Source organism: Pseudopodoces humilis, chromosome 3 (assembly GCF_049639895.1).
Source record: "Pseudopodoces humilis isolate 2021_Gansu_Grassland_sample_001 chromosome 3, ASM4963989v1, whole genome shotgun sequence".
In the NCBI taxonomy this organism is placed as follows: domain Eukaryota; kingdom Metazoa; phylum Chordata; class Aves; order Passeriformes; family Paridae; genus Pseudopodoces; species Pseudopodoces humilis.
Window position 1 is genome coordinate 110,917,105 of NC_142202.1, and position 26,183 is coordinate 110,943,287.

Sequence of the window (26,183 nt, forward strand, 5' to 3'; positions counted from 1 at the left end):
CTAGCCCAGGCTGATCCAGCCTTGGGGCACTTCCAGGGATCCAGGGGCAGCCACAGCTTCTCTGGGCACCCTGTGCCAGGGCCTCCCCACCCTCCCAGGGAACAATTCCTTCCCAATATCCCATCCAGCCCTGCCCTCTGGCAGTGGGAAGCCATTCCCTGTGTCCTGTCCCTCCATCCCTTGTCCCCAGTCCCTCTCCAGCTCTCCTGGAGCCCCTTTAGGCCCTGGAAGGGGCTCTGAGCTCTCCCTGGATCCTTCTCTTCTCCAGGTGAGCACCCCCAGCTCTCCCAGCCTGGCTCCAGAGCAGAGGGGCTCCAGCCCTTGGAACATCTCTGTGGCCTCCTCTGGACTCTCTCCAGCAGCTCCACATCCTTCTGCTGTTGGATCCCAGGGCTGGAGGCAGCTCTGCAGGTGGGGTCTCACCTGAGGAGGGGCAGAATCCTGTCCCTTGTGCAGGTGTGGTCACTGCCAGCCCTGTCCTGTGCCCTGCTGGTGACAGCCACCCCTTGGGATGTCCTGGCTGTGGGGAAGGTGCTTCCACCTGGAGCAGAGAGCAGCCAGGACTTGGTCCCAGCATCCCTGAGGATGCACCAGGGCCCTGAAGCACATGCCTGTGGCCCAGGGCTGTGCCACCACTCCTTTCAAGGTGAATTTATGGACCCCCAGCTGTCCCTCTGGTTAAAATTCTTCCTCCAGGTCTGGCACATAGGGCTGTACTTTGATACCCAGAGTTGGCACCAAGGGTGAATTGGAATTTCATGAGCTGAGGGCTTGTAACTTGTGGGGAAATTGCTGGTGTAAAAGAAATGACAGCTGAAAAGAAAAAAAAAAAAAAAAGACACAGGAATTTTTTTTTTTTTCGCAAAGAAAACTTTTAATTTCAACAAGACGGGAAGCTGCACAAAGAGAGCTACCACGAGTTTCTTTAGAACAACAGCTTAAAACTACACCAGGAACTGTGGAGTAGGGCTTCTCCTTCTGAGTAACAGTCTGGCCACAAGGGCTTGGCCTTGCAAAGGCCAGCACCCTGCACCTCTGTCCTGGACCAGGACATGGGCTCTCCTTCCCTTCAGGACAGCAAAGCAGCATTTGAAGGGGGTGGGTAGGGACCTTGAAAACAACACTCCACCCCAGGAGAACAGGACTTGCCCTCAGAGTGTTGTTTCCTCTTGCAAGTCCAGCCTGATGCGTTTGAAGACAGCAGCGGGAGCCTCTTGCAGCTCGCGCGTCAGTCTGACCCAAAGCCAGAGCCAAGTGGGCCAGGGAAACCTGCCCTGGTCACCCCCTGGGTGGCTCCAGCCTTCCCAGCTCACGGCAGGGATCACTCCTGCCTTCCAGGGTGACAAATGGCCCCCTAAAAAGGCATCCCATGAGGGCCAGCAAGGTGCAAACTCTCACTCCCCTGCCTTGCTCAGGACCACCCCTGCCCTGGGGCTGAGTCAGTGCAGAGCCAGAGCCTGCCCTGGAGTCAGGCCCGGCATTGTGAGCTCAGGGCTGTGCTGGCAGCTCCCTTCTCATTTTAACCACCTCCCACTGCTGAAACGAGAGCTGTGTCACTGCAGGGGCCATCTGTCCCAGGGCAGGGAGCTGCACAGCTGCTGTTCAGCTGGGGCCACGTTCAGGTGGACAGAGTACCTCACCTCCCATATATTTAACATTAAAAGGGCTCATTTCAGCATCCTTCAGCACAACAGAAATGTGACTGTGGCCTCTGCCTGTTTCCAGGCTGCAAGATCTCAATCACTGAGGGCCAGAAAGCGGCCAGAGCTTTTTCCTTGGATAAGGAAGCATGTTCCTCTCCCAGCTGAAGCAGCATCCTTCCAGCACGGAGCAGGCACCGCAGGTGAGGGAGAAGAGGCTGCCTAAGAAAGGGAGGCAAAAACCCTCAGGGTTTTGCTCAGCTCTGAGCTGGAAAGATGCCTCAAATCTCAAAGAAGAAAAGAAACAGCTGGAGTTTCTATTTCAAACCATCCTAACGGAAAAAGCAAACAAACAAACCCAAAACCCAAAAACATTCAGGTAAACAGGAAAGAAGGGGGGAAAAAAAAAATAATACTCAACCCCAAACACTAAGACTCCAATCAGCATTTGCAGCCATCCAAGCAGACAGCAAGGGTGGTGAGGATGGAGTCCAGCAAGTGCCACACTGGCACCCTGGGGCTGCAGCTCCCCGGTGCCCCATCCCTGTCACTGTCCCAGTGCTGGGTCACCCCCACGGCGGGGGACGAGGAGCCTCCTGTCCCCGCCGCCCATCTGCCACCGCTCGTCCCCCCACCCGGGCACTGCCCTTCAGTTCTCCCCTGCCTGCACGTAGTCCTCGGTGGCCTTGGAGAGGGTGCTGAGGTACTGCCAGCTCAGGGCTGCCAGGAGCATGGCACAGGACAGGTAGATGGGCGAGTAGTGGTGGCGGGAGGCCATGGGGCTGCCGGGCAGGCTGATGGCGCGGATGGAGGCGATGACCTGCTGCGTCTTGTTGGATGAGGGGTCCGTGCTCGGGATCTTCTGGTAGATCTAAAGGAGGAGGGAGGAGCAGTTATGGCTCCCACTGGAAGTTTAGGAGGAAAATGGGATGAGGTTGAAGTTTTAAGGGCCAAGAGTGAGCTCGGTGGTGGAGTGCCATGAAGCAAGGGACGACTGGATTGGATCCAGGGGCCATCTCCCTTGGGAAATGCACTAAGCCAAGCTGCCTCTTGAGGGCTCCCCATGATGGGACATGAACCACATGGTCTGGGACATGATCCCTCAGCCCCCAGTGGTGTTACTGGGACCAGTGGCGTTACTGGGATCAGGGGTTCTCACCCTGCAATCCTCACTCGCTGTACAGCCCACCTCAGTCCGGTGGGAATGCTCCTGCCTGGAAACAGCCACATCATCACCTGAGTCTGTGGCATTTGGGGTTTTCTTCTCATGGCCTCTGGCATACTCGTCTGCAGGACTCTGAGCAAGGTGGGCACAAGCAGAGACCCTCCCCTGGGTTGAAGCCCTGCAGCGTCACTGTCCCTGGCCATGGGACCAGACAGTTCACAAGGGCAGCTCTAAAAACCCACAGTTTGGGGTCTCCCTGCTGCATAAGTGAAGTCTTATTTAATAGCCCTCACTGGAACTGGATTTTGGGGAGGGGGGTGGTTTTTTCCCACCAGTTGACTCTCCACATGAACTTTTAATCTCCCCATGACCCTGAAGTCAGGAGGAAGTCAAAAGGTCCCCCCTGAGCCTCCTTTTCTCCAGGCTGAGTCCCTTCCCAGCTCCCTCAGCCATGCCTGGTGCTCCAGCCCCTTCCCCAGCTCCGTTCCCCTCTCTGGACACGCTCCAGCCCCTCAGTGTCTTTCATGTCGTGAGTGGCGCAGAACTGACCCCAGAACTGGGTCAAGGGGACGGGCACTGCCCTGGTCCTGGCTGGACACACTGCTGCTGGTCCAGGCCAGGATGCCACTGGCCCCAGTCCCTACTCCCCAACACAAGAACAAGGGTACGTTCAAGGGATCACACCAAACAGTTTGGTCCGGGCCAAAACCACATCAGGGTCACCACTCCCCACCACCACTGATGAACAGATCCCCGTGTATTCCCAATTCCACCCTAAGAACGGGGCAGGAACAGCCAGAAATGACTCAAAGCAAACTGCTGAGCCTACCTCTTCCACGTACTGGTACATGATGGCTTTGACAGCTTGTATGTTGGTGGCATCCATCATGAGGGTGACGGCCTGGCCCTTGCGGATCTTCACCACCCCCCTGAACACCTGCTGGTTGTTGTAGCAGGCAGCCAGCGTGGCAATGGCCATCACCTGAGGACAGACAGGAAAAGCCTTTGCTGCACTGCCAGGAACTTGCCAAGGGGTCACCTTGTCCACAGCGACACCCATGGAGTGGAGCCACAATCTCAACAACAGCAGAAATGGTAGGAACCAAGAAATGAGCAAAAAACCAATGACACTGAACTTCCTCCACCTCCAGCTCCTCACCAGCTGGGCTGCAGAGGATGAGGAACCACTTGGAAGCTCAGCTCACCTGGGGGATAGCGCAGAAGTTGAAGACACTTTGGTTTTTGAGGCGGGACAGGTAGGTGAGGACGTCAGGGACGTGGTGGAGGGCGTTGGTGATGAGCTCATTGAGGCACTGCACAGCCACATCCATGTTCTCTGGCTTGGCAAGGTCCGAGAGCTTCTTGGCATATCTGCTCCAAACCTAAACACCAAGGTTAAGTGTTGATGAGTTGGAGGGTGCATTGATGCCATCAGAGAGACACCAGGGCTGGGAGAGGAACAGGAACCACCAAAAACCCCCACACAACAGCCTTGAAGCATTCCTGGGATGAAGAAAAGCAAGGGCAGGCTGTGGAGACGTGACAGCGCCCTTCTTGGTGTACACAGAGATGCTAAAGGAGGAGGGTGCAACTCATCTCCACATCTTTCCTAGGGAGGGCAAGGAAAAGGGGAGTCACACATCGAGAAGTGCCCTGTGAGACAGCTGAGCCACATGGAAAAGGGGGAGAAAAATTTTTGGACATCATGTCAGGCACAGGCAGAGCTGGTCCTGCTTTTGGGAGTAGAGCGGGTACCCTCCTGGAATCTCAGCCAGTCTTATCCTCCCTCACTCCTAGAGAAAACCTAGCAGAGAGGAGAAAAAGCTGCCAAAGTAGTTCTTGGCAGTGTGTGGTGACATCACCTTGTCCCCACAGCTGTCCCCAGAGCGCTGCAGACAGATGTTGGCCAGCTGCCATCAGAACTGTTTTTACCAAGAAGATGTACAGCCAACAGCAGCAATTTTATGAGGTTTTTTTCCTCACCTCTCTGGGCCAGAACTCCCTTCCCTCCATCTGGTCCTCCAGATAGTCACGGATGATGTTGGTTTTCTGGAGGAAGAGGCCCATGGAGTTTGCCAGATCTGTGTCCTGCCCCACGATGGAATCTTCCAGCTCTGATGCAGAGAAGAGACGGGAAAGGCCAATCCCCACCAGCCCAGCAACGTAGTGACAATACTGTTAGAAAGTTGGGAAAGGGGGAAAAAAAAACCAAGATAAAAGGAGCAGTTACAAAGAGCTGCCTGTTTGCCACAGTGAGTTTTACAAAAATAAATTGACAGTTCATTTGATGCACGTTCTCATGGCCCTCCCTGGGATGTCTCAGCTTTCCCATGAAAACAAACGCCTTTTCCCAACAGGGAGTCTCCATCTCCTCCTTCCACAGAGACAAGGTGGACCCTACCTGGAAGTGTTCAAAAAACCTGTGGATCTGGCACCTGGGGACATGGTTCTGTGGTGGCCTTGGCAGGGCTGGTGGAATGGCTGGATTTGATGATCTTAGAGGGCTTTTCCAACCTTAACCCCATGACCCTGCTCATGCTCAGTCCATTCCTCTCTCTGGGCTGACTCACCTTATCCCACTCATGCTGAGAATCCACCTTTTTCTCCAAGAACTCTGCCATCCCAACACCCATCTTGTGGCAAATATCCGAAATCACATCCTGGTAGACCTTGGACAGGTTCCTGAATTCCATGGAGATCTGTAGCAGGGCAAAAACAGAAAGAAAATGTTCAGGAAAATAAAAAGCAACAGAACTCACATTTATTAAGAAATCAGAAAAATACTGTTTACCAGGCTCTAATCCTGCCCTGGCTGGAGATCTGGGACTACTCCCCCAACCTGAGCTGTTTCAAGGTCCTTAGAGCTCAGGCTCAGCCTGTTCCCAGTCTAAACAGGATGGTCTCTGGCAGGAGATCAGACACAGCAAAATCTTTGGGAAGGCTCTGTGGCCTTGGACTGGTATCATCTGGGAGCTGCAGGACAAAACTGACTGCACTTGGTACACAGAGCTGTTTTCCTCTGTAATCTGAGAGCATTCCACCACACCAGCCATGGGAGGTTTCTGGTGCTCTGTTCTCCCCAGCCCTCTCCAGCTCTGGCTTCACAGGGCACATCTGGCACAACTGGAAAGGCATCAAGCAGTGAGGGAAGTGTGAAAGTCTTCTACTGCATGTCCAGTAATGTGATCATGGAATCACAGAATGGGTTGGGTTGGAAGAGACCTTGAAGATCTTCTCATTCCAACCCCCCTGCCATGGGCAGGGACACCTGCAGTGTCCCAATTGCTCTCACACTGAAAAAAAAAATATTAAAAAGTGCATCCTCCCTTTCCCAAAACTGTAGAGCATCACATTTTATTGTGCTAAGCTTCATTCTCCATCAGTGGGTGACTGCAGCCAGCCCAGGGTTTGTGTGCAATAAGGGTTTGTCTGTAAAATAAAATGTATCCACTCTGCTTCTGTCTCTGTGGCTCCCCTACACAGAGGGGCACAGCCTGCAAATGCACCTCTAGGAAATATTGTTAGAAGTTTTTTACTACAAGGGTGGTGAGGCACTGGCAGGGGATGCCCAGAGAAGTTGTGAATGTCCCCCAAAAATTTCAGGGTCAGGTTGGACAGGGCTTAAAGCAACATGGGGCAGTGGAAGGTGTCCCTGGCCATGGCAGGGGATGGAATGAGATGAGCTTTACGGTCCCTCCCAACGCAACAATTCCACGGTTCTACAATTCTATGATTATTAAAGTCACACCTGAGCATGGGTTGCCTCAAATAAACAACATATACTCCAAGAGAACAGCAAAGTGTCACAAACACCTTCTCAAAAGTTCCTCTAAAGCCAGGCCACTGACATACCTACTGCATCCCTACACACCTGGAATCCAGCACAGGCATCCCCTATGACAGGCACCCCAAACCTGAGCACAAAAACTCATGACACACCTCAGTGCTCCAAACAGCTACCCCATTCCCACTGCTAGGGAAAGCCTGAAAAGGGTAGAATAAATTAAAAATGGTAAAAACTTGAACAAAACAGAAAGTCTTCAGAAAATGAGATGCTTCTCACCAGAACTATTATATTTTTTCTTAAACAGAGCGAAGGAAAAACCCCTAAAAAATCAACTCAATAGTAAAAAAATCAGTTCAATATTGTTACTAATAACAGAGGGGGTGCTTTTTGTCTTACAGAACTGAATTATGGATATATGGAATTATGGAATACATTCCATGGAATTATGGAATGGTTTGGGTGGGAAGGGACCTTAAAACTCATCTCATTCTGCCCTCTGCCATGGGCAGGGACACCTCCCACTATGCACATGGGCAATGCACTGTGTTGGGTAACAAACCCAAATCTCTCTCCTCAAGACAATGCTCATCTGCTCTTCCACAGAGGAGGCAAAAAGCCACTTCCCAGGGCTGGCACTTTTCCACAGCCAGATCCCCTCTGGCTCCACAATGTCTGTGTTTCTCAGCCCAGCTTGGCACCCAGCCCCACCGGCAGGTGATGGAGCCCTTGGGGAAATCTGTGGGACTGAGCAAGCTCTGCAGGCACCACATGGGGACAACCAGGCACCCAGAGGTGCCTCAAGGAGCAAGGAGGAGGCTGCCTTACCGTTGGGAAGTCTTCCAGCACCTGCCGGTCCTTCTCCTTGCTCTCTGTGTACTTCCAGTCTGGCTGGTAGAGATGGGAGTGGAATTCGTGCAGCATCGGGACCTTGACATCCAAGGGGATGCTCATGTCATCCTCTACAGTGTCCAGGGCACGGAGAACTAGGTAGAATATACAGACTGCATGTCTGGGAGGGGAGAAAAAACAGCAATCCCTTACTTGGGAGTGCTTACGAGGCAGGACAAACAGCTGGGATTGGAAGATACCAGCCAGGTTAGGAAATCCAGGATTTTCCCTCATGAGGAGAACTACAGCATGGTTTTGGGCTTTCTGAGATGTGTATCAGGGAAGGGCCAGGCCTGTGAGCTCCCTGAGCAGGGAAGGTCCAACCCTGCAAGGCCAGTGCTCACCTGGACCCAGAGGACAGAGCCCGAGGTCAGCTTCTTGGGAAAAGCAAACATAAAATAGGGAAGGGGGAAAAAATCAGGTGTGTTTTTCCCATCACTCCTCCCTTTCTGCAACCCTTTTACCCTGTTGGAGGGGAATAAAGGGGTCACACTGTGCAACAGGCACATTAGGACTGGCAGAGAGAGCCAAAATCACCCTGTCTTTTATATCTCCAGGAACAAGACTGGAGGCAGCCTATGTGTCCCAGCATCCCAGCAGGAAGCTGCTGGAAAGTCACCTCCCCTCCTGCTCCCACCACCCCTGCCTTCCCTATCTCTGCCTCCACATTTCTGCAAAAAAATGCTGAAGCAAAAAAAAACAAAAAAACAAAAAAAAACCAACAAAATCAAAAACAAGTCCTGATGGCAAGAAATGCTGTCTGCAGCTCCAGGATCTATAGAAAATAATCCCCAGATCTCCATGAGCACAGGGATATATGCCAAGGAGAAGAGGCATTTATGCATTTATAAGTTTTTTAACAAATGGAAAGTAGCTTGGTCTGGTTAAATGCTAATGACAGGTGACAGTGCTGTACTCCTGGAATGAAAATGTGCAAGCAGTGATTAAGCATCCAGGGAAAACTGACTTGCTCTTAGAGCCAGTACTGTTAAATTTGGCTTTTTTTTCTTTGATTAGAAGGGTATTTAACACTTCTGTCAAACCACATGAGCAGCTCTCTCGTGCTCCTGTTCCTTTGCATGACTGAGTTTTTCCATTCCAACCAGGCTGCAAATGTTCATCCAACAGGATGCAAGTGCCCAAGGCTCCAACCCGCTTCCAGGAGCCACCAAGAACGGCAGAGCAGAATCTGGAATGCCACAGGAACCTCTCACAGGGGCATCATGCCCAGGGAAGAGCTAGCAGTAATTCCAGAACCCAGCAGAGTTAAAACACTTATTTAATCCCAGGTCTGCCTCCCTAACTCCCATCACATACTGAATTTAGACCCTTGGCAATTTTGGCAAATCAAAGGAAGAAATCCTTTGCTGTGAAAAATTCTTTGCTGTGGCACAGGCTGTCCAGGGATGGATGCCCCATCCCTGTAAACATTCAAGGTCAAGCTGGACAGGGCACAAATGGAAGCACCCACTTCCAAAGAACAAGTCTGGATCTTCCAGAGCTTAAGCTCCAGCCCTGTCCTGGGTGCAGCTCCCTCCTGTCCAGGTACAGAGGTCTCCTTTCTCCTTGCCAGGACATGCAGCCTCTGCTGAAGCGTCAGGAATAGACCCTGAAGAGTTCCAGAGACAGGCAGGACCATGGAACTGGCAGCAGAGAGGCAGGAGCATCCCTCTTCTCCTCTCCACCACCAGGAGAGGAGCTATGAGCTGGGCTCATAACTCTTTTCCACCACCCACAGTTGGGATGTTGCTGGCTCGGCCATGGATGAAACTGCAGTTTTGAGCCTCCCACCTTCCCAGAAAACACCCTAACCATGGGCAGGGCTCTGGCCAGCAAAATAGCTGGTTCATGGGGCCAAAAAAAAACAAGAAAAGGAGGAACCAGACGTTTCAGCTCAACTACCAATACCCTGTCTGGCCAGGGAAGCACTGCTCCAAGCACTCCTCCAGAAATTCCCCATTTTCCAGCAGCCCTTCTGCGATGCCTGTCTGTGACCACAGGGGCTCAGCTGAACTCCCTGATGGGGTCAACATCAATGCAAGCACTTTCTTTTTTTTCTGATCCAGCAAAACTAATTCCTTCTGTAAGGCTGCAGCTCTGCCTATTTCTTTATCCTCCCTATTTTGCATTTCCCTCGTTTGTCCCTAAATTCTCCAGTAGAGCTCCTGGGCTTTGAAAATGAGTTTCTCCTCATCCACTGCTGAGCCAGCTGTAATCCAACCACCATCCTTGCCCAACAGTGGGTTGCAAAGATCAGGCAAGAGCATTTTTAGGATGCCAGGCAGAAGTTTCTGTGCCCTGAAGGGTGATCCTGATCCCAGCAGGCTGCAGGGCAAGGATTAAAGGACAAAAAAGACAAACAAAGAAAACTGCAGGAAGTTTGAGGCACAGGGCAGATGCATTGCTAACAAGTTTCATAATGTTTTCTTATTTTTTTTTTTCTTAATTTCTGCACAGAAAAAGCATGGAAAAGAAAAACCTTAATTCCTGGCTCCACTTGTACTTTTCCACACAATTCCAGCCAAACCGCTGAACTTCTCTGCCTTTCCTGTCAACCAGGCTGCAAACACCATTTCATAAACACTGGACACAGCTATGGGGCACCATCCAAAATGTCAAACCAGAGCTCAGAAACCCCAGAGATCACCCAGTGTGCGGGGTGGTGCCTGCAACTGCTCAGCAGAGCCATCAGATGTGTCTGGAACAACTTCCAGAACCCCTAAATTTGATCATCAACCCACCTTGGGATTAACTGGGGATTTAAAAACTGAAATCAGTAGTCACAAATGAATATAAGGAATTATATGGAGAATAATTACATGGCATAAGGCACCCTGGCCAGCTGAGCTTTACATCCTCTGTTACTATTCCCATCTGAAGCTTTTCTGCACGGGGCAGCAAAACCTGCACGGCAAAAAAATGAGTGTGCAACAAACCCCCTGTGACAGCTGCGTTTTTTTTTTTTTTGTTTTTGAGGTTTTGAGGCAGCTGCTTCCAAAAGCACCTCCCAGGCAAGGCTCAGACCCTTGGTCAGCCCCAGGCTTTTTCCTCACCTCCTCCCTGCAGCCTTTGTCCAGCGGCAGCCTTGGCACTGCCAGGACACATTCCCAGGGTGTCACACACGGCACACTGCCAGGCCCTGTGTTTAACAGTCCGCTGGCCAGGAGGCTCAGCCCAGTTTGGGGGAAGGATGTGCTGCAGAGGGGGGATGTGGTACAGCCAGCTGGGACGTGAAAAGCCCCACGTCCTTCTGCACGGGGTGGGGCCGAGCTGAGTGAGCCCAGCCAGCTCCTGATGGGAGAGGCAGCGTGTCCCAGCAGCTCCCCCAGAGAAAAATGGTGTCTGGGGGCACTGCATGGGCCACCTCCTGCCAGCTCTGCTACTGCGGGGCATCACACCCACCACCTCCTGGGGAGACCTGAAACTGGGGGGCCACTGCACCCACTAAGTTCCCAGGGATCCCCAGTGTTGGGGTGGCATTGTACCCACCACCTCCCAGGGAGGAGAATTACCCCCACCATCCCCAGGGGATTCCCGGTGTCGGGGGGAAAGCTGCACCCACCATCTCCCGAGGATCCCCAGTGTTGGGGTGGTACCCCACCTACCACCTCCCAAAGCTGCCCAGTGCCGGGGGCTCACCGCACCCCCTCCCCGGGCCCCGGTGTGCCCCCGCTCACCGCAGCTCTCCGTCCAGAGCCTGGATGACGGCGGCGAAGCTGCGGCTGGTCTGGTTGAGGTACCGGTAGCAGGTGCGGAGGCCACATCCCAGCGAGTCCTGCGGGCAGAGCGGGGCGCGGGGCGCGGGTTGGAGGCGGGGGGCGGCGGGCGGCGGGGCCGGGGGCGCCGCGGGGGCTCCGCAGTGCTGCTGCTGCTGCTGTCCCCGCCGCCGGGCCGCTGCCCGCGGGGCTTTCCGCGGCGGGGACAGGGTCAGTGTCCGCCGCAGCACGGACACGGCCCGGCAGCCGGCCGCCATGGGGGCGCGGGGGCGGCGGGGGGCTGCGCCCGCTCCGCCCCGGCCCGAAACCCGCCCCTTAACCCGCCCCATCCCGGCTCCGCCGCGGCGCCGTGCCCGGAGACGCTGCCATGTACGGACAGCGCCGGAGATGCGCGCAGGGCACCGGCACCGAGCAGTGCGAGGGATGCTCGGAGCTGGTGGGATGCATGCGGGTACGGGCACCGAGCAATGCATGGGATGCTCGGAGCTGGTGGGATGCATGGGAAGCCTGAAGCCAGCGGGGTGCTCGGAGTCAGTGGGATGCTCGAGGGATACCGGCACCGAGCAATGCAAGGGATGCCCGGAGCCGCGGGATGCTCGAGTAGCACCGGGGCTCTGTGATGTCCGGCATTGGTATCGGCACCGAGCAGTGCAGGGATGCTTGGAGCCGGTGGGATTCACCAATGCACAGGACACCCAGAACCGGTGGAATGGCCGGTACCGGTGGGATGCTCGCAGGGTACAAGCAGTGCACAGGACACCCGGAACCGGTGGGAAGCCCGGTACCGATGGTGTGCTCGCAGGGTACAAGCAGTGCACAGGATGCCCGGAGCCGGTGGAATGCCCGGTGCCGGTGGGATGCCCGCAGGGTACGAGCGATGCCATAGGATGCCCGGAGCCGGTGCAACCAGGAAGCACCGAGGGGCACACAAGGCGCACAAAGCCGGGCACGTCCTGTACACGCTGGATACGGCATGATCACCCATGACAACACCGTTTCTGTGCTCGGACATGACAGTGCCCCCACCTCCTCCTCCCGTGCTCCGCTCCCCACCGGGAACACCGCGCACCGGCGACAGCGAAGCGCATCCCGCCGCCCGCGCATCCCTGGCCGCTCACCGTGTCCATCCGCGGCATGACGGCGCGGTAGCCGCCCATCTTGAAGCGCAGCAGGTGGTAGATGTCCTCGGGGTGGCCCAGCCATTTCCGTAGCAGCTCCATGGGGCTCAGACCCCGCCGCCACCGCCGCGCGCTCCCGCCGCCCCCCCCCGCCCGCCGCTTAACCGGTCACGGGCGGGGCCGCGCCAGCCCCGCCCCGCAGCCAATCACAGAGCTCGGCGCATCGCTCGGTGGGGCGGGCGCGGCGCCGATTGGCGAAGGCGAGCTCGCACCAGGGCAGCGCCAGCCAATAGGGAGGCGGAGCGGCTGGTGTGACGGCAGGCGGCGGGCGCTGATTGGCGGAGGCCACAGGGGGAGCGGGAAGGAGTTGGCGGCTCCGAACCCCCTCGTGTGAGCGTGAGGGGAGCGGCGTCGCCATGGAGTCACGGCAGGGTTGAGGTGGGAAGGGAGCTTGAAGACCTTCCAGTTCCAAACCCTTGCCCTGGGCAGCGGCACCTTCCACTATCCCAGGTTGCTCCAAGCCCCGTCCAACCTGGCCTTGGACAGGGATGGAGAAGCCGCAGCTTCTCTGGGAATTCCATCCCAGCACCGCCCCTGCCAGCCCCCAGGGAAGAACTTCCCAGTACCCTATCTAACCGTGTGCTCTGGCAGTAGGAAGCCATTGCCTCTTCTCCCAAGTCCTTCTGCAGCCCTCTTGAGCCCCTTTAGGCACTAAACCGGGCTCTAAGGTCTCCCTGGAGCCTTCTCCAAGCTGGAACCCCAGCTCTCAGCCTGTCTCCATTGCACAGGTGCTCCAGCCCTTAGAGAATCTCCATGTGCCCCTATGGACTTGCTTCATATCATTCCTGTGATGAGAGCCCAACACATACCCAACTCCATCCTTCAAAGTGCAAGATGCAGCTTTTGGGGTTCTTTTTTGTGAGAGGTTTTCTTCCAGAGGCTGGGCTTTGATCATCATTGTGTGTCCCTGCCAGCTCAGGATATTCCATGGTTCTTTGTTTTGGAAGGACACTTCACCAACACCCTACAGAAGGGACATTAACCACCTTCTTTGGCCCCATAACCCCCTTAATTGGTTTATTCAGCAATCCCATAACCTGCAACCACTCAAAGGCACTGCAGCTCACAGGGGAGAGGCTGTACAAGTCTTCCCTAGGAAGCAGCTGCCTACAACAGAGGTGTTTTCCTCCAGCATTCCCAGCTGATTTGCAATCCATCTTTAAATCTAGGTCCCATTAACGAGAAAACGTACACAACTAAGGAAAATCAGCATTACTACCCTCTGCAGGCAGCACCAAAGAGGTAGCTGTTAAACAATTCCAGGTAGCTGGAATCTCCATGTACACCCAGTTTTTAACCAATAAACCACCAGAAAGGACACACTTGAGACAAACATCACCAGTTCTAATTCCAACCTTTATTTTTTTGCTCAAGTCAAAAACTTATTATTAAACTCAAATCCAGGGAGAGAGGACAGCAGCAGCTCCCACCTAGTGTATAGAGACACAGCTCTATTTCCAAACCTTTCTGCTTTCAGGTTTCCTTGGAGATCCTGAGTTTTATGAAACACTGTCACACACTGTATTTTTTTTACTTTTACAGTGAGATCTGGAATTGGCAGTTTGCCACAAAGCTGAAACTGTGGGTGCAGAGATGAGCTCTACCAAGCTCTGCTGACGTATATTTTGTCTATGTTGACGTGGAAGAAGGGAGCTGTTCCTGTCACATCTGACACAGGGAACAGCCCCTCATGTTTAACCACACCCCAGCACAGGTATTCAGCTCCTGACAGAGGCAGGATTATTTAATTCCTAATTAATCAAGCTGTTTAGGCAGAGGGATGTCCTTTGTTTTGCTGACTCCTCCAGGGTCAAGGGACAGGTCCACTTCAAACCACAGCAATCCCCTGCTCAACCCTTTACCCTTCCCATCCACTGCCACCTGAACAGGGCGATCAGTACTCCTCAGAAATGGTCAAACTCTTCACACTGTTGTGCCACTGTGACCAAAAACAAAAAACCCAAAAAACCATGGACAGCCAGTTTTTCCTTTCTGCAGCCACTCAGGGGAGCTGGGACCTTCACTGAGCACATAACTCTGTCAGCTCCCTAAGGACCAAACTCAACAGCCTCAAAAAAAACAGAGAGCTTTTAGGACAACAAAGAGCATGGATGAGAGACCACCCAGCACCCTGCAGGACAGGTCAGCCCGTGACTGGGGAAGGGTCCCCATCCCCTGGCAGCACCGCAGGCTGGCACTGAGGGCACCACCACGTAAGTCTCTTGAAGCCACCCAAGGGTCCAAAAGTGCCCTTCATCAGGGGATGCCCCAGGGGACACTGCTCCTTCTGGTACACCTGGGGGTGCAGCCCTTGGCCCCGCAGTTTGTTGTGCAGCCACTCAGAGCTGAACTGAACGGCGCAGTCCAGCAGACGCTCCCGATCGGAGAGAGCCAAGAGGGAGCCTGGTGTTAACGGGTGGATCCTGGCCAGGTACAAGATCTCATTCTTAATGATGTTCCCTGGAAGGGGTCAGAAAAAAGGCAACAGTAAGGATATTTCTAATCAAGATAATGCAGTCTGCTGGCTCCAACCTGTGATTTCCACCTCAAGGATCACAGCCAGCAACACCATTCCCTGTACCAGAGGTGGCATCCAAAGAGTAGACTTAGAGCTGGGATTGGACGGGAGGAGGTTCTCTTTCCTCTACCATTGTTACAGACCTTGAAGATGACCACATGCCCTCAGCTAGATCAACCATAAGCTCTTTGACTAAAGAGAAAACTGCCCAGACATGCACTTCTGCATCTGTAGACATCCCACCCACCTTCCTCCATTTCCTCTTCTGCCCCTATTCCCTGGAACTCACCCAGCCCTGAAAAATATCTTTGGTCTAGGAGGGTGTAGCAGATGGGATCGGGTGCACAGAGGGCATGCAGCGCCCGGCCACGGTGGAATTCCACAGACAGGATGTCAGAAGCAGGATCAGCCCTCGGAGAGCAGCACCAGAGCATCCGGCAGTTGTAGAAAACAAGGAAGCCTCCGCTCTTGAAGTGCAGAACCAGCCTGGGAGAAGCAGAGAGGTTGGAGTCTTTCATCAGAAACATCTCTGAACTAGTTATACTCTGCAGCTGGCCATTGTCTCAAGGCAAGGTGGCATCTTTAATGACTGCAGCCATGAAGCTTGGTGGTGAACCCAACACAACCGGTGGAGAGTTTTTCATTCTGCTGCCCTGTGACCCTGGATGACCAAGCCTCCAGCAGGACAGTCCACAAATAAGAGAAATGGATGTTAAAAGTAGCACAAAAAACAGTGTCTAAAAATAGAAATAGTCATCCTTCAAAAAAATCATAGAATGGTTTGGGTTGGAAGAGAACCCAAAGATCATCTTGGGCCACTCTCTGCCATGGTCAGGGACACATTCCCCTTACCCCAGGTTGCTCCAAGCCTGTCCAACCTGGCCTTGGACACTTCCAGGGATGAGGCAGCCACAGATTTTCTGGGAAGCTATTCTCCCTTACTCTACAATACCAATGGGATGTAGGGCACAAACCATAGCCATGTTTTCAATTCACTTCTGCCTTCAATGGCATAATTTCAGCCTCTGATTCCAGGTGTATGAGACATTTGCTATTTATCCAAGGCCTTTTTAAAGCACATAATTGGGAGAAACTGGCATTTTTAGGGCATGGTTCAGCCTGGCATCCTTCAAGATAAAAATCTTACCAGAGCTGGTACTATAGTCCCCAGGCAACTGCATCCTACAATTCCACAGTGGATTCTCTGGTTGAACACACCCCACATTCACTCGTGCCTTAAAAATTATCAGATAAAATCAAGGCTAAGAGCATTCCCACACAGATTTGGTTTGGGGGAAAAGAGAAGAGGAAATACCTGGGCACAGGATCCTTCCAGTCCCCCCTTTTATTGGCTCTGTTTGCCCTCGAGAACTCATTTGCCCGGACGCTGCCGAACAGGCCAAAGTGGATGCGCAGCCAATTGCCCCGACCCTCTGCTGCCTCTGGGGCTTCAGATCTTGAGCGCTGGGGTTCCTGCAGCTCCTCATCCTGGGAATGGGGATATGGAACACCAGCCTGTCCTTGCTGTCCTTGGGCAGGACAGTGTGCCCCACAAGCAGCCTCTCTTTGCAACGCTGTCTCTTCTGCAGTTGGTCCAAAGGGAGCTTCAGCTGCCACAAATGCCAGGTACAAGTTCTTCCCATGAGCCTGAGAAAAGAGGCAGGATGTGCTGATGATCCATTAAGGATCATATCATTCTAGAAAGACTTGGGTTATAATGGACCTTAAAGCTCATCTCATTCCAGCCATGGGCAGGGATAACCTCCACTAGACCAGGTTGTTCAGCCCTCATCCAACCTGACTTTGAGCACTTCAGGGATAAAACCTCTGGCTGTTTCCATACAAGTGACTTATTTTCTACAACCTCTATCAGAGGGTGTATCAGCCCACCCTGAATATGGGATTCATCAACATCCAGGCCATTTCCATCAGAGCTGGGGTCATCCTCACAGATTCCTTTCTTTGCCTGCCTGGAGCACAAGGTGTTCAGATGCCACTCAATTCTGAATCCCTCCCAGGGGCTCCCATCAGGCCCACGAGGACACACACTCAGGTTTGAAATCTGTCATCATCTCTTCTGATTCATCTTCCCACTTTGTGCTGGGTGCATTTAGTGCTCTTCATTTTGCTCCCCACCTTTAATCAGAGGCGAGGCTGCACCAGGGTTTGGCCAGTCAGGTCCAAATCATCATCTGGCAGTGTCAGGGCAGTGAAACCCCCACAGGACCAACCCAGCGTGACTTCTGACAAGTACCCACAGCACAGACACCTCAAATTAGCCAGGTGAAACCCTCAGGGAAACATTCACAGGTTCTGCATCTTCTGTCACCCAGGTGTGGGACAATGGTGACTTTCCCTCAGACTTGTCATGGATCTGTAAATTCAACTGTAGCACAGCTCACCTGGGAGTCCTGGAGCCTCAGGGCATTCAGGTCATTCACATTGAGCTTCTGGCTGCTTCCCCCCACCTTGGCCACCACCTGCCCCACAAAAGGGGAGGTCAGCAGCTGGAACTTCCTCACTGATGGGCCCTCTGGCATCTCTAGCAGCTGCGGAGGGATTAGCAGGTCCTTGTCACTCTCTGCCCTAGACTTGAAAGGAAGTTGCAACTCAGAAATACACAAAACATTCTCCTGATTTTCCTCCTTAAGTTCCTGTGGCAAAGTCCATTGAAGATAAGTAGGACCAGGACCAGGGAGGCGGAGGAGTTTCCATCCTAATGGATATATATAATTTAATCCAACACAGCCCTGAACAACATACTCCAATGGCAGTTTCCACACTACAAGCAGGAATTTGGCCTGGGGAATCTCCCAGAACCCTTTTCTTCCTGGGGCAGTGGAAGGTTTCCCTGCCCACATCAGGACAGCTAGAAGTAGATGATCTTTAAGGTCCCTTCAACCCATTCCATTCTGTGATTTTATGATTAGTGACCCAGATCCAGCACAGTGACACATCTTCTTCCCAATACACCACGGGAAGTGCTGCTCCCACAGAAAGATCAGCCCTGGAATTAGAACGTCTCCACGCCTTGCTTTACCCACTGCTTGCCCCACTGACTGCAATGGCGTGGAACCAGTTGGGGAGCATTCCTACACGCTGCTAACAGCATCTGCGAGCAGGAGGCTCTGGATGAGGGGGAGATGAAGCAGCACCATCCTGCAGCTCCTTCCAGGAAGTCACAGCAGTACATAAGGAATTATTTCTGGCATGAAACCCCAGTTACAGTTCTTCTGAGGACTTCTGCTGCCTGTGGGCGTATGAGGAAAGCTCAGTTTGGCTTTCATCCTACAGCACCAGCTCTCTCTGCAGACTAATCCCAGAGACCAGTCTGATCAGAGGCTCAGCTTCAAGCTCCACAACACTCAGTACAGGGCTCTGAGGCACCTGGCACAGCTCTGAGATACCTTGATGAGAAAATCAGCAGCAATCCTGGGGTCCCCCAACAGAAGAGCCATTCCCACCTCATGCCATCCATTGCTGTGCTGCAGCACAAACCAAATCTCTTTTGGAAGAGCTCAAGAGGAAAACATGTTAGGGAACATTAATTTAATGTCTTAGATCCAGGTACAGATATTAAGTGGTCATCAAAACTAGATTTAGCAAGGGTAAAATATTGAGCTTTAGTCCTCTGCCTTCAAGGGCATTTAATGATTATTCACAGGCCTGCTCCAGTTTTGTAAAAAAAATCTGCATATTATATTGTAGCTAAAGAGATACTCCTGCTGCCAAAGGCACCAGCAGCAGTTTGGATCCCTGGAAACAGCTGGGCACAGGTCATCCAAGGAGTCTGCCCTGACTATCCAAGCACTGGCTTCATGTCTGGCAGCATGGATTGAGCCCCTGGACAGCTCATACAGCCCAGAGCTCACATCCCAGGGAACTTCATCACCTGCAGAGCTCTGACTGCTGCTAAGTCAGGCTCCTTGTGAGACCCTGGAAGTGCTGGGAGCTCTGTAAGGTATTAATAATCACTACAGCCCAGCTGTAGCCTGTCTGACAGCAAAGGAACATTCCTCCTCAAGAGGGAGGACTGTCCTGCTCCCCAGCACATCAGAACTGCCAGCATCTGCCATCCTTACCCCATGTAAGGATTCCTTATCTGACTCCCTTATTTCCATGTACCGCCTTATTTCACGTTTTTTCTCTAGACCCACTTCAGTCTCATCCAACCATCCCCAGCCCTCTGCAGGGCATGATGCCCATCTCACCATGACCACCTGAGCTGGTACCTCTGTCAGACCTCCAGGGAAAATCCTCCCCCTGCATGCTCGTTCCCAGTCCTTGTGCCCAGACAAAAGCCCAGCACCCACAGCAGAACAGAGCAAGGACAAGGCTCCTGGAGCTCACTCCAGCTCTGCCTGCACCCCGGCATAGCAGGAAGGCCCCCTGTGACCTTACACCCCTGGGCAAGGTTTCTGCAGGGACTTCAAGGCATAGCTCTGACCCTCCACATGCAATCGAGGGGGGTGCAGAGCTCTCCATCTCCTCACTCTCAGCCAAGCATCAATTTGCAGCCATCGGAAGAAAACAGGCGCTGAGTTCCCACCCCATTCTCACCCACATCGCCCCAGGGCAGTGAAGGCACCCCCTGCTTTTCCCCCAAGCCCCACATTCCTGCACCCAGCTCTAACCTGCTGCTCTCCCCAGGCCCACGCTGTGCACCCATTTGGGGAGCAGGCTGGGCAGCCTTCCCCCACTATTCCTCACAGCCCTTCCTCTGCCCCCAGCCACCTCCCACAGCACCCTTACACACCCCCAACAGGACCTCCTACAGCCAAACCCCTTCCACCCACCTCCTTTTATAAGGGAGGAAGATCCTCCCCCCCAAATAGCAGGGGAGCTCCCAGTTGGCTGCTGGGGGAGGGATGGGCGAGATCCAGGTGCTGGCGGCACTTACCCCACCAGCTGTACCGGTCTGTAAACTGGTTAGACTGGGAAGGAAGCTGGGCAGTACCTGGCAGGGTGTTTGGGTGCCTAAAAGAGGGCTGTGCCCCTGCAGAGTGGGAGGTGGCTAAGCACAGCCCTTGCTGACAGCCTGATTTCGACTCCAGAGTGCTGCCTCTGAGTTCAGCTGGAAGCATTCAGGCTGAACAAGGCCCACTGAGTAAAACTTAGTGAGAAGACCAAAAAGCTAAGTCGTGATGGTTTTTAAGTGCCCCCAAGGGGTTTTCCCCCTCTCTGCTGTGTTCAGGGTGTTACCAGTACTGGGACTTTTCTTCATTTATATTAAAGTCCTAGTCACAGGCTGGTTTGGGTTGGAAGGGACCTTAGAGATCATCCAGTTCCACCTCCCTGCCATGGGCAGGGACACTTTTTGCTAGACCAGGTTGCTCCAAGCCCTGTCCAGCCTGGCTTTGAGTTGCTCCAAGCTGGGTCTGCCACCTCTGAGTTTTTCATCCCGTGTTGGCCATCCCAAATCCTGTGTTTTGGAGGGTCTGTGTGGCTCTGGGACTTGGGGACAACATTGATTCTCCTGCAGTGACTCATTGCTTGGGAATCCGCAGGTCTAGGCAATTAATTTACTGAAGATTTTGGTTCTCATTAATAATCTAATATTTATTATATAGGAATTTTAGATAGGACAAGGAGTAATGGGTGCAAGTTAAAGGAAGGGAAATTTAGATTAGATATTAGGAAGAAATTATTAACTTTGAGGGTGGTGAGACACTGGAACAGGTTGCCCAAGGTGGTTGTGGCTACTCCATCCCTGGAAGTGTCAAAGGCCAGGTTCAGTAAGGCCTTGAGCAACCTGGTCTAATAGAAGGTGTTCCTGCCCATGGCAGGGCATGGGACTAGATGAGCTTTAAGGTTCCTTCCAATCCCTTAACATTCTATGACTTGGAAAAATATTTCCACCATGGGAGTGGTCAGACACTGAACAGGAACCCAGAGAGGTGGTGGGATTTCCATCTTGGGGTATGTTCAAAATCTGACTGAACAGGGCTCAGAGAAACCCAGTTGCCTCTTTTCTGACTTGAAATTCCCTGTAATTCTTTCATTGTGAGCTCTCTGGAGCAGGACCCACTTCACCATTTCTTCCCCAGGTGCATTTCATGTTTTCAGTATTTCATCATTTACCCTTCACCCCCTCCAAGAAGCCTACGAGGGTAGACAGAATCAAGCAGAAACCTTTTGGTTTTATTATCATTGTTTTATTTTCATTAGTTCTAAAGGTGTAGAAGTTACGTGGATTGGTAGCCATACTACTTCAGAATAGATATTTTTTTACATCTTTAAATAATTACAGCTTGTTCAGTTGGTTGGTTCCCTCTCCCCCTTACAAATAAGTGTCTGTTTCCATAAGACCTTCCCAGATGACCTGGGAAGCTTCAAACTTTACACATGGGGAGAAAAAAAGTCAAAACAAAACACCACAACCCTGACATAGTCACAGCTTCAATGTTACATTGAGAGTTGCTGATTGGTTTTAAAGCTCCCTTGCAATATTCCTGAGCTCCTCCCGATTGCACCCTCTCCATCCAAGCCCATAAGATTGCAAGTGATCTGTGGACCTTGTCTGATCAATTTACAAAAAAATAACCGAAGTGAATCAACATACTGCACTTCCACAAAGAGCAAAGACATTTAGAAGTGGTTAAATGACCTTTCTTGGCTCCCTGTCCTGGTTCTCATCTGCCCATCTCACTTTGGTGGCCACTGGGCCAGTGCCAAGGTCTGGTTTGACACAACCAAACCTTGTGCTGTAAACCCTTCAGCATCAAAATTTTCCTGATTAGGAATGATCTCAAGGGGAACAGATCCCACAAATGCATTTCTAAATGCGTTGAGGTGCTTTGCAGGAGCGGGCCCTTCCCTCTTGCTCCTCAGGGAAGGGATAGTTCTTAGTCCTGTATTCGTGTAGGACCTGGTATGGATCTCACTAGGTTCTCCAGCAATAAAAGCAATAATAAAACCAGTAATTACTTTGCCTTAATGGGTCTCTAATAATTGTATCTAATTCATTCCCAAAGCAACTGGCTCTATCTGCCTCCCCCATCACAAGCAGGAAAGCAGAGTTCAGGTGGAATCTGGAATTTTGTCATTGGCTCCTCTTGCTGGAAAGAGCTGAGTGTCCTGAAAGTGGCAGCACTTTAATCCTCTTGTGCCGTGAGTTTCCCTTGGTCTGTCATTTCTGGAGTTTGCCATCCTGCACTGGCCATCCCAGCTCCTTCCTGCAAGACGAGGCTCTAAGTGATTCCTGGGCTTGGAGACCACGTTCAGCCTCCCACAATGACTCCTTACATGGGAATCCCCAAGTACGAGCGATTAATTTGCCAGTGATTCTTGGAAAAACATTTCCAGCATGAGGGTGGTCAAACACTGGGGCAGGAACCCAGAGAGGTGGTGGGATTTCCACCCTTAGGAATATTCAAAAGTTGCCTGAACAGGGCCTTGAGAGACCTGATTTCATCCCTTCTGAGTTAAATTATTCTGCAATTTGATCATTAGAAGCTCTGAAGAAGGGGACCCATCAATTATGGTCTGTTTGTCCCCATCTGAAATGGTGATGCTGCATCTGAGGTCAGTCTCTCACCATCCTGATATCAGCATTGGCCTGAAAAAGACAAAATCTCTTGGTCTAACAGCAGCTCTACAGCAGTTTTGGGTGACCTGAACCTGGTGTATCCGAACTTCTGCTTCTGGTGCAGAAAGGGGGACAAAAGAGTTAATTTCTGCCCCTAAAGAGTTGTCCTCTACCCCTAAAGCTGTCCTCACATCCCCCAGAACTTCACCTTTGGAAAACAGATGTCTTGTTCTGTTAGCAGGGACTTGTGAATGCTCCTCACTCTGTTTCAAGAATTGTTTTTCAGGCTTTGAGGAGGGCTAAAATCCAGTTCATAAATCTCTGTTAAGGGGACATAAGGCAGATACGTTCTTCAGGGATTTTTCCTTCTGGCATTACAAGCAGAATTCTTTCTGGCATCTCTGAGTGAGTTTTAAGGGAAGGAGAAAAATTCCACTGGGGAATTTGGCTTTGAGGGAAGGAGGAGCACAGCAATAGGGAAGGGAAGGTAGACAGAACCCCTGTGAGCCTCCAGATGGAAAGAGAAATGGGGGTGTGGTTGGTCTGGACGTTTAATCCTCTCCAGGAGGCTCCACTCGCTCTTGGGCTTTCCAGGGTAGTTCTGGAGATCTCAAAAGCTGGCATGAGCCACGTGGCATTTTGTGGTGCAGGCTGCTGTGTTATGGCCAGGAATTCACAGCCAGATCCCAGGAGAGCTCAACTGCCCTTTACAAAGGGATTTACTTCAAGGAGGAATTTGGCTAAAGATCTTCCTGCCAATGGAGAAACACCTTTGTGTTTTCACCTCAAATTCATATTTTTCAGTGCTGTTTCTGGCCTTTTCTCTAAAGCCTAGCAGGTCTGAACAAAATCAAAGAATTTAATTTCTTTTTATTCATGTTTCATGAATGTCTTTCCCTCACTTGTAATTAGCACTAATGAGGCTAACACACTGCATTAGCTCCAAAAGACAGAGTGGGAACTGGTGTAAACTCCACCCAGCTGTTCTCATGGCATCATTGCCATGGTGTTTTTCTCTAGGGAGTGTGGAGGCTCTGTCACGCCTCCAAAATCCTGCAAATCTGGGCTATGGAGAGAATGGGGAATGTGGGAGGGTCCAAGACTCTCCAGTCACGACCAGTCCAGTTGAATCCTTCTCCTTAGAGAAGCTTTTACACCACCAGCAGGAAAAGAATGAGTTTGAGTTCAGACAGACAACACAACACCATTCTTTTGCTTCAAACCTGTCCGTGGCTCTCCTCTTCACCCGGCTGTGTGCCTTAGGTTGTGTGGAAGAACACTCCTTGTGGGAATGTTAAACAGTGGGTGGCACGTTTGGGAGGGCTGCACAATCCCCCTTAGAGATTTTTCACTTGGTAGTTCTGTACTCCAATTCTGGATGCGGGGAGGAAAAGAGAGGAGCTGGGAAGACAAGAAGGGTAACAGAGCTTGGGAGCAGACAGAAACAAGAGTGAAGAATCTTGCAGGATGAGGTCTCCCAGGAACTCTCTGCATGGACAGGCAAAGCTGTCCTTCCTTGGAAATGTTGATTCAAACGTCGTGGGAAGCATCTGGTGAAGCACTTGGACTGCCCAGGGGAGCTGTGGCGCCTGCAGTGCTGGAGTTTGAGTTTGTTAAACCAGAGGCAGAGCAGTCAGGGCTGGATTAGGCAGGACTGATCCCTTTGGGAAAAGGGAATGAGTCATTGGGCTCTTAGCATCTCTTCCAACTCCATTTGCCAGGATTCCCTGGTAGGTGAGAGCCTTATGGGCAAGGAAACAGTCAAGTCTTGTTTAATGGAGTTGTGCTTCTCTTGCAGGCAGGCAAGTCTGTGCACATGCTTGATAAAGAAAATGGTCCCTGCCACCTCCAGTAGGGGATGAAGCCACTGCTTGTTGCAAAAAGTGAAATCCTAAAGGATTAGATGTGGGAAATGGTCACGAGCCAGCTGTTAGGGGAAAGTGGGCACTCACAGTACAGCCAAAAATAAGTGACAGTCAGATTTCATCAGTGGCATACAAACCAACATAAAAACAGGCAAAATAATTAAATTATCTGTCTGAAAAGCAATGGCACAGCAGTGTTAGAAGAGCATCTTTCACTTGCTGTGCTCTTGAATCATCTCTAAGCCTGGCTAGTCACTATACATCAGGGAAGAGCCCAGCCATTTCCCCCAGGATCTGATGACCAGCATGGGTCTCATCAACCTTCTTCCAGAAGGTTTCTTCTTCCAAAATCCCCCTTTGACTTTGGACAGACCTACTCCAGGCTCAGCCAACAACCTTTTGGAAACACATCCCACAATTTCGTAGTGATAAATAGGAAGGGAGTTACTATTAAATACCGACATTCATGAGCTTTCCAGACCATCTAGGAAAATGAAGACAATGCTCTACATGTGTGAGCTGAGGAGGAAGGGGAATGTCTCTTTTTTTGTCTGGCCTACATCATATCAAATCCATTAAAGCCACTAAAGAATTTCTAGTGAAGTCTGTTCAGCAAACTGTCCTGGAACTGGCTCCGTTTGGTGGAAGATCACTGAATTTGGGTCATGAGAAGACAATGGCATTTTCTTCTGTTTGGGAAAAGAATGGGTGGTGACAGAAGTGTCTCTGCTCCACCATTGTCTGAGTCTTAAAATGCCAGATATTGTTAAATTAAACTCAAGAACTGTGTCCATCTCTGTGTTTCTGGCTGTTTCATAGGAAGCGGTGACGGTCAAATAGAGAGGCTCATTTAAAGTGGGCGAAAAGGCTTCAAATCCTTGAGTTACTCTGAGATTTGAGTCTTCTCTGTTCATTTCATAGGAGCTCCCCTACACCTCGGATAAGTTCTCTTTACCTCTTTGCTGGAACATCTCACAAGGGGAGAGAAGGCAGGAGAGCAGGGGAGGTGGAGACAACATTGACTTGATGATTACGTGGCATCTTCTTCATCTCTCAAGCAGATCAGCCTGGAGTTCGTAGGGAAAGGGCCAGGTTATGCAGTTATGATGTCCCCGTGGTTCTCAGCCAGCACCAGGCTGTTCCAGGAGTCCTGTTTGGAGCTGGTTTGGGGAGACTGGCTCATGGCTGACTGGTAAGCCTGGGGGGAAAGCTTCAGAGCTGAGATCGCAGGGTGAATGGATGATCCATGTCCAGACATGGCAGAGACGGAAAATGCCTATGGAAAAAGGAGAATTCTGTGAAAAAAAAAGCTTCAAACCTTTTAGAAGAGGACCATGTGAATCCCTTTAGTTTGGGCTGGTGCTGTTGTAGAAATGTGTTGTAAAAATGGATTTGCTGCAGGGCTGGAGATTGCAGCCTATGTGGGATTCTTTGGGCAGGCTCTTTCCTTCTCTCTCCCTTTCCTTCTAATTCTAGAAACACAGAATTATTTGGGTTTGAAGAGACCTTAAAGATCATCTTGTTCCTTCCCCCTGCCATGGGCAGGGACACCTTCCACTATCCCAGGTTGCTCCAAGCCCCATCCAGCCTGACCCTGGACTCTTCCAGGAATCCAAGGGCAGCCACAGCTTCTCTGGGCACCTTGTGCAGGTCCTCCACCACCTTCACAGGGATGAATTGCTTCCCAATATCCAATCTAAGCCTGCTGTCTTTCAGTTTGAAGCCATTCCCCTTTGTCCTATCGCTCCAGACCCTTGTAAATCATCTCTCCCCATCTTTTCCTGCAGCCTCCCTTCAGGTGCTTGTCTTTAAGTACCTAAGTAAAGTTTGGAGGATGTTCTCCCCACGTCTACCATCCTATTTCCTGTTTTTTGTCCCCACTGCCAGCACCTCCCCTC

General features: G+C 51.7%; 3 protein-coding genes across 8 annotated transcripts in view; all 3 read right to left on the reverse strand.

The window, feature by feature from the left end:
* Positions 1-847: 847 nt before the first annotated feature.
* FDFT1 (farnesyl-diphosphate farnesyltransferase 1) lies at positions 848-12,457 on the reverse strand. 2 transcript variants are annotated; one of them, XM_005528786.3, is made up of 8 exons: positions 12,315-12,457; positions 11,158-11,255; positions 7,418-7,601; positions 5,376-5,504; positions 4,789-4,980; positions 4,011-4,187; positions 3,635-3,787; positions 848-2,511 (listed from the first exon to the last, which is right to left on the reverse strand). In XM_005528786.3, exons 1-8 carry the CDS (start codon positions 12,414-12,416, stop codon positions 2,290-2,292), a joined length of 1,257 nt encoding a protein of 418 aa, XP_005528843.1. In that variant the 5' UTR covers positions 12,417-12,457; the 3' UTR covers positions 848-2,289. The 2 variants fall into 2 exon arrangements, with proteins under 2 accessions (XP_005528843.1, XP_087909564.1); XM_088053438.1 differs by lacking the exon at positions 12,315-12,457 and having other exon boundaries at positions 11,158-11,453.
* A 1,252-nt stretch (positions 12,458-13,709) lies between these two features.
* Positions 13,710-19,658, reverse strand: NEIL2 (nei like DNA glycosylase 2). 4 transcript variants are annotated; one of them, XM_088053277.1, is made up of 6 exons: positions 18,300-18,415; positions 17,933-18,142; positions 17,295-17,483; positions 16,208-16,539; positions 15,182-15,378; positions 13,710-14,834 (listed from the first exon to the last, which is right to left on the reverse strand). In XM_088053277.1, exons 2-6 carry the CDS (start codon positions 18,083-18,085, stop codon positions 14,518-14,520), a joined length of 1,188 nt encoding a protein of 395 aa, XP_087909403.1. In that variant the 5' UTR covers positions 18,086-18,142; positions 18,300-18,415; the 3' UTR covers positions 13,710-14,517. The 4 variants fall into 4 exon arrangements, with proteins under 4 accessions (XP_087909403.1, XP_005528873.2, XP_087909404.1 ...); XM_005528816.2 differs by lacking the exons at positions 17,933-18,142; positions 18,300-18,415 and adding an exon at positions 19,649-19,658 and having other exon boundaries at positions 17,295-17,478; XM_088053278.1 differs by lacking the exons at positions 17,933-18,142; positions 18,300-18,415 and adding an exon at positions 19,527-19,644 and having other exon boundaries at positions 17,295-17,478.
* A 1,367-nt stretch (positions 19,659-21,025) lies between these two features.
* Positions 21,026-26,183, reverse strand: part of GATA4 (GATA binding protein 4) — a 28,418-nt gene continuing 23,260 nt past the window's right edge. For both annotated transcript variants that reach the window (XM_005528787.3, XM_014257669.2), the window contains exon 6: positions 21,026-25,561. In XM_005528787.3, the coding sequence (XP_005528844.1) occupies positions 25,379-25,561 (183 nt within the window). In that variant the 3' untranslated portion in view covers positions 21,026-25,378. The remainder of the gene's footprint in view (positions 25,562-26,183) is intronic.

Coding starts and splice junctions, on each gene's coding strand:
- FDFT1 (XM_088053438.1), bottom strand. CDS start 11,453: ATGGCGGCCGGCTGCCGGGCCGTGTCCGTGCTGCGGCGGACACTGACC. Junction 5,505..7,417: donor TGCTGGAAGACTTCCCAACG/GTAAGGCAGCCT, acceptor GCCCTGCTACAG/ATCTCCATGGAATTCAGGAA. Junction 4,981..5,375: donor CTCAGCATGAGTGGGATAAG/GTGAGTCAGCCC, acceptor ACTTTCTAACAG/TATTGTCACTACGTTGCTGG.
- NEIL2 (XM_088053277.1), bottom strand. CDS start 18,085: ATGTACTGCTGTGACTTCCTGGAAGGAGCTGCAGGATGGTGCTGCTTC. Junction 17,484..17,932: donor GTCAGTGGGGCAAGCAGTGG/GTAAAGCAAGGC, acceptor CTTCCTTTCAAG/TCTAGGGCAGAGAGTGACAA. Junction 16,540..17,294: donor TGAGGCTCCAGGACTCCCAG/GTGAGCTGTGCT, acceptor CTCTTTTCTCAG/GCTCATGGGAAGAACTTGTA.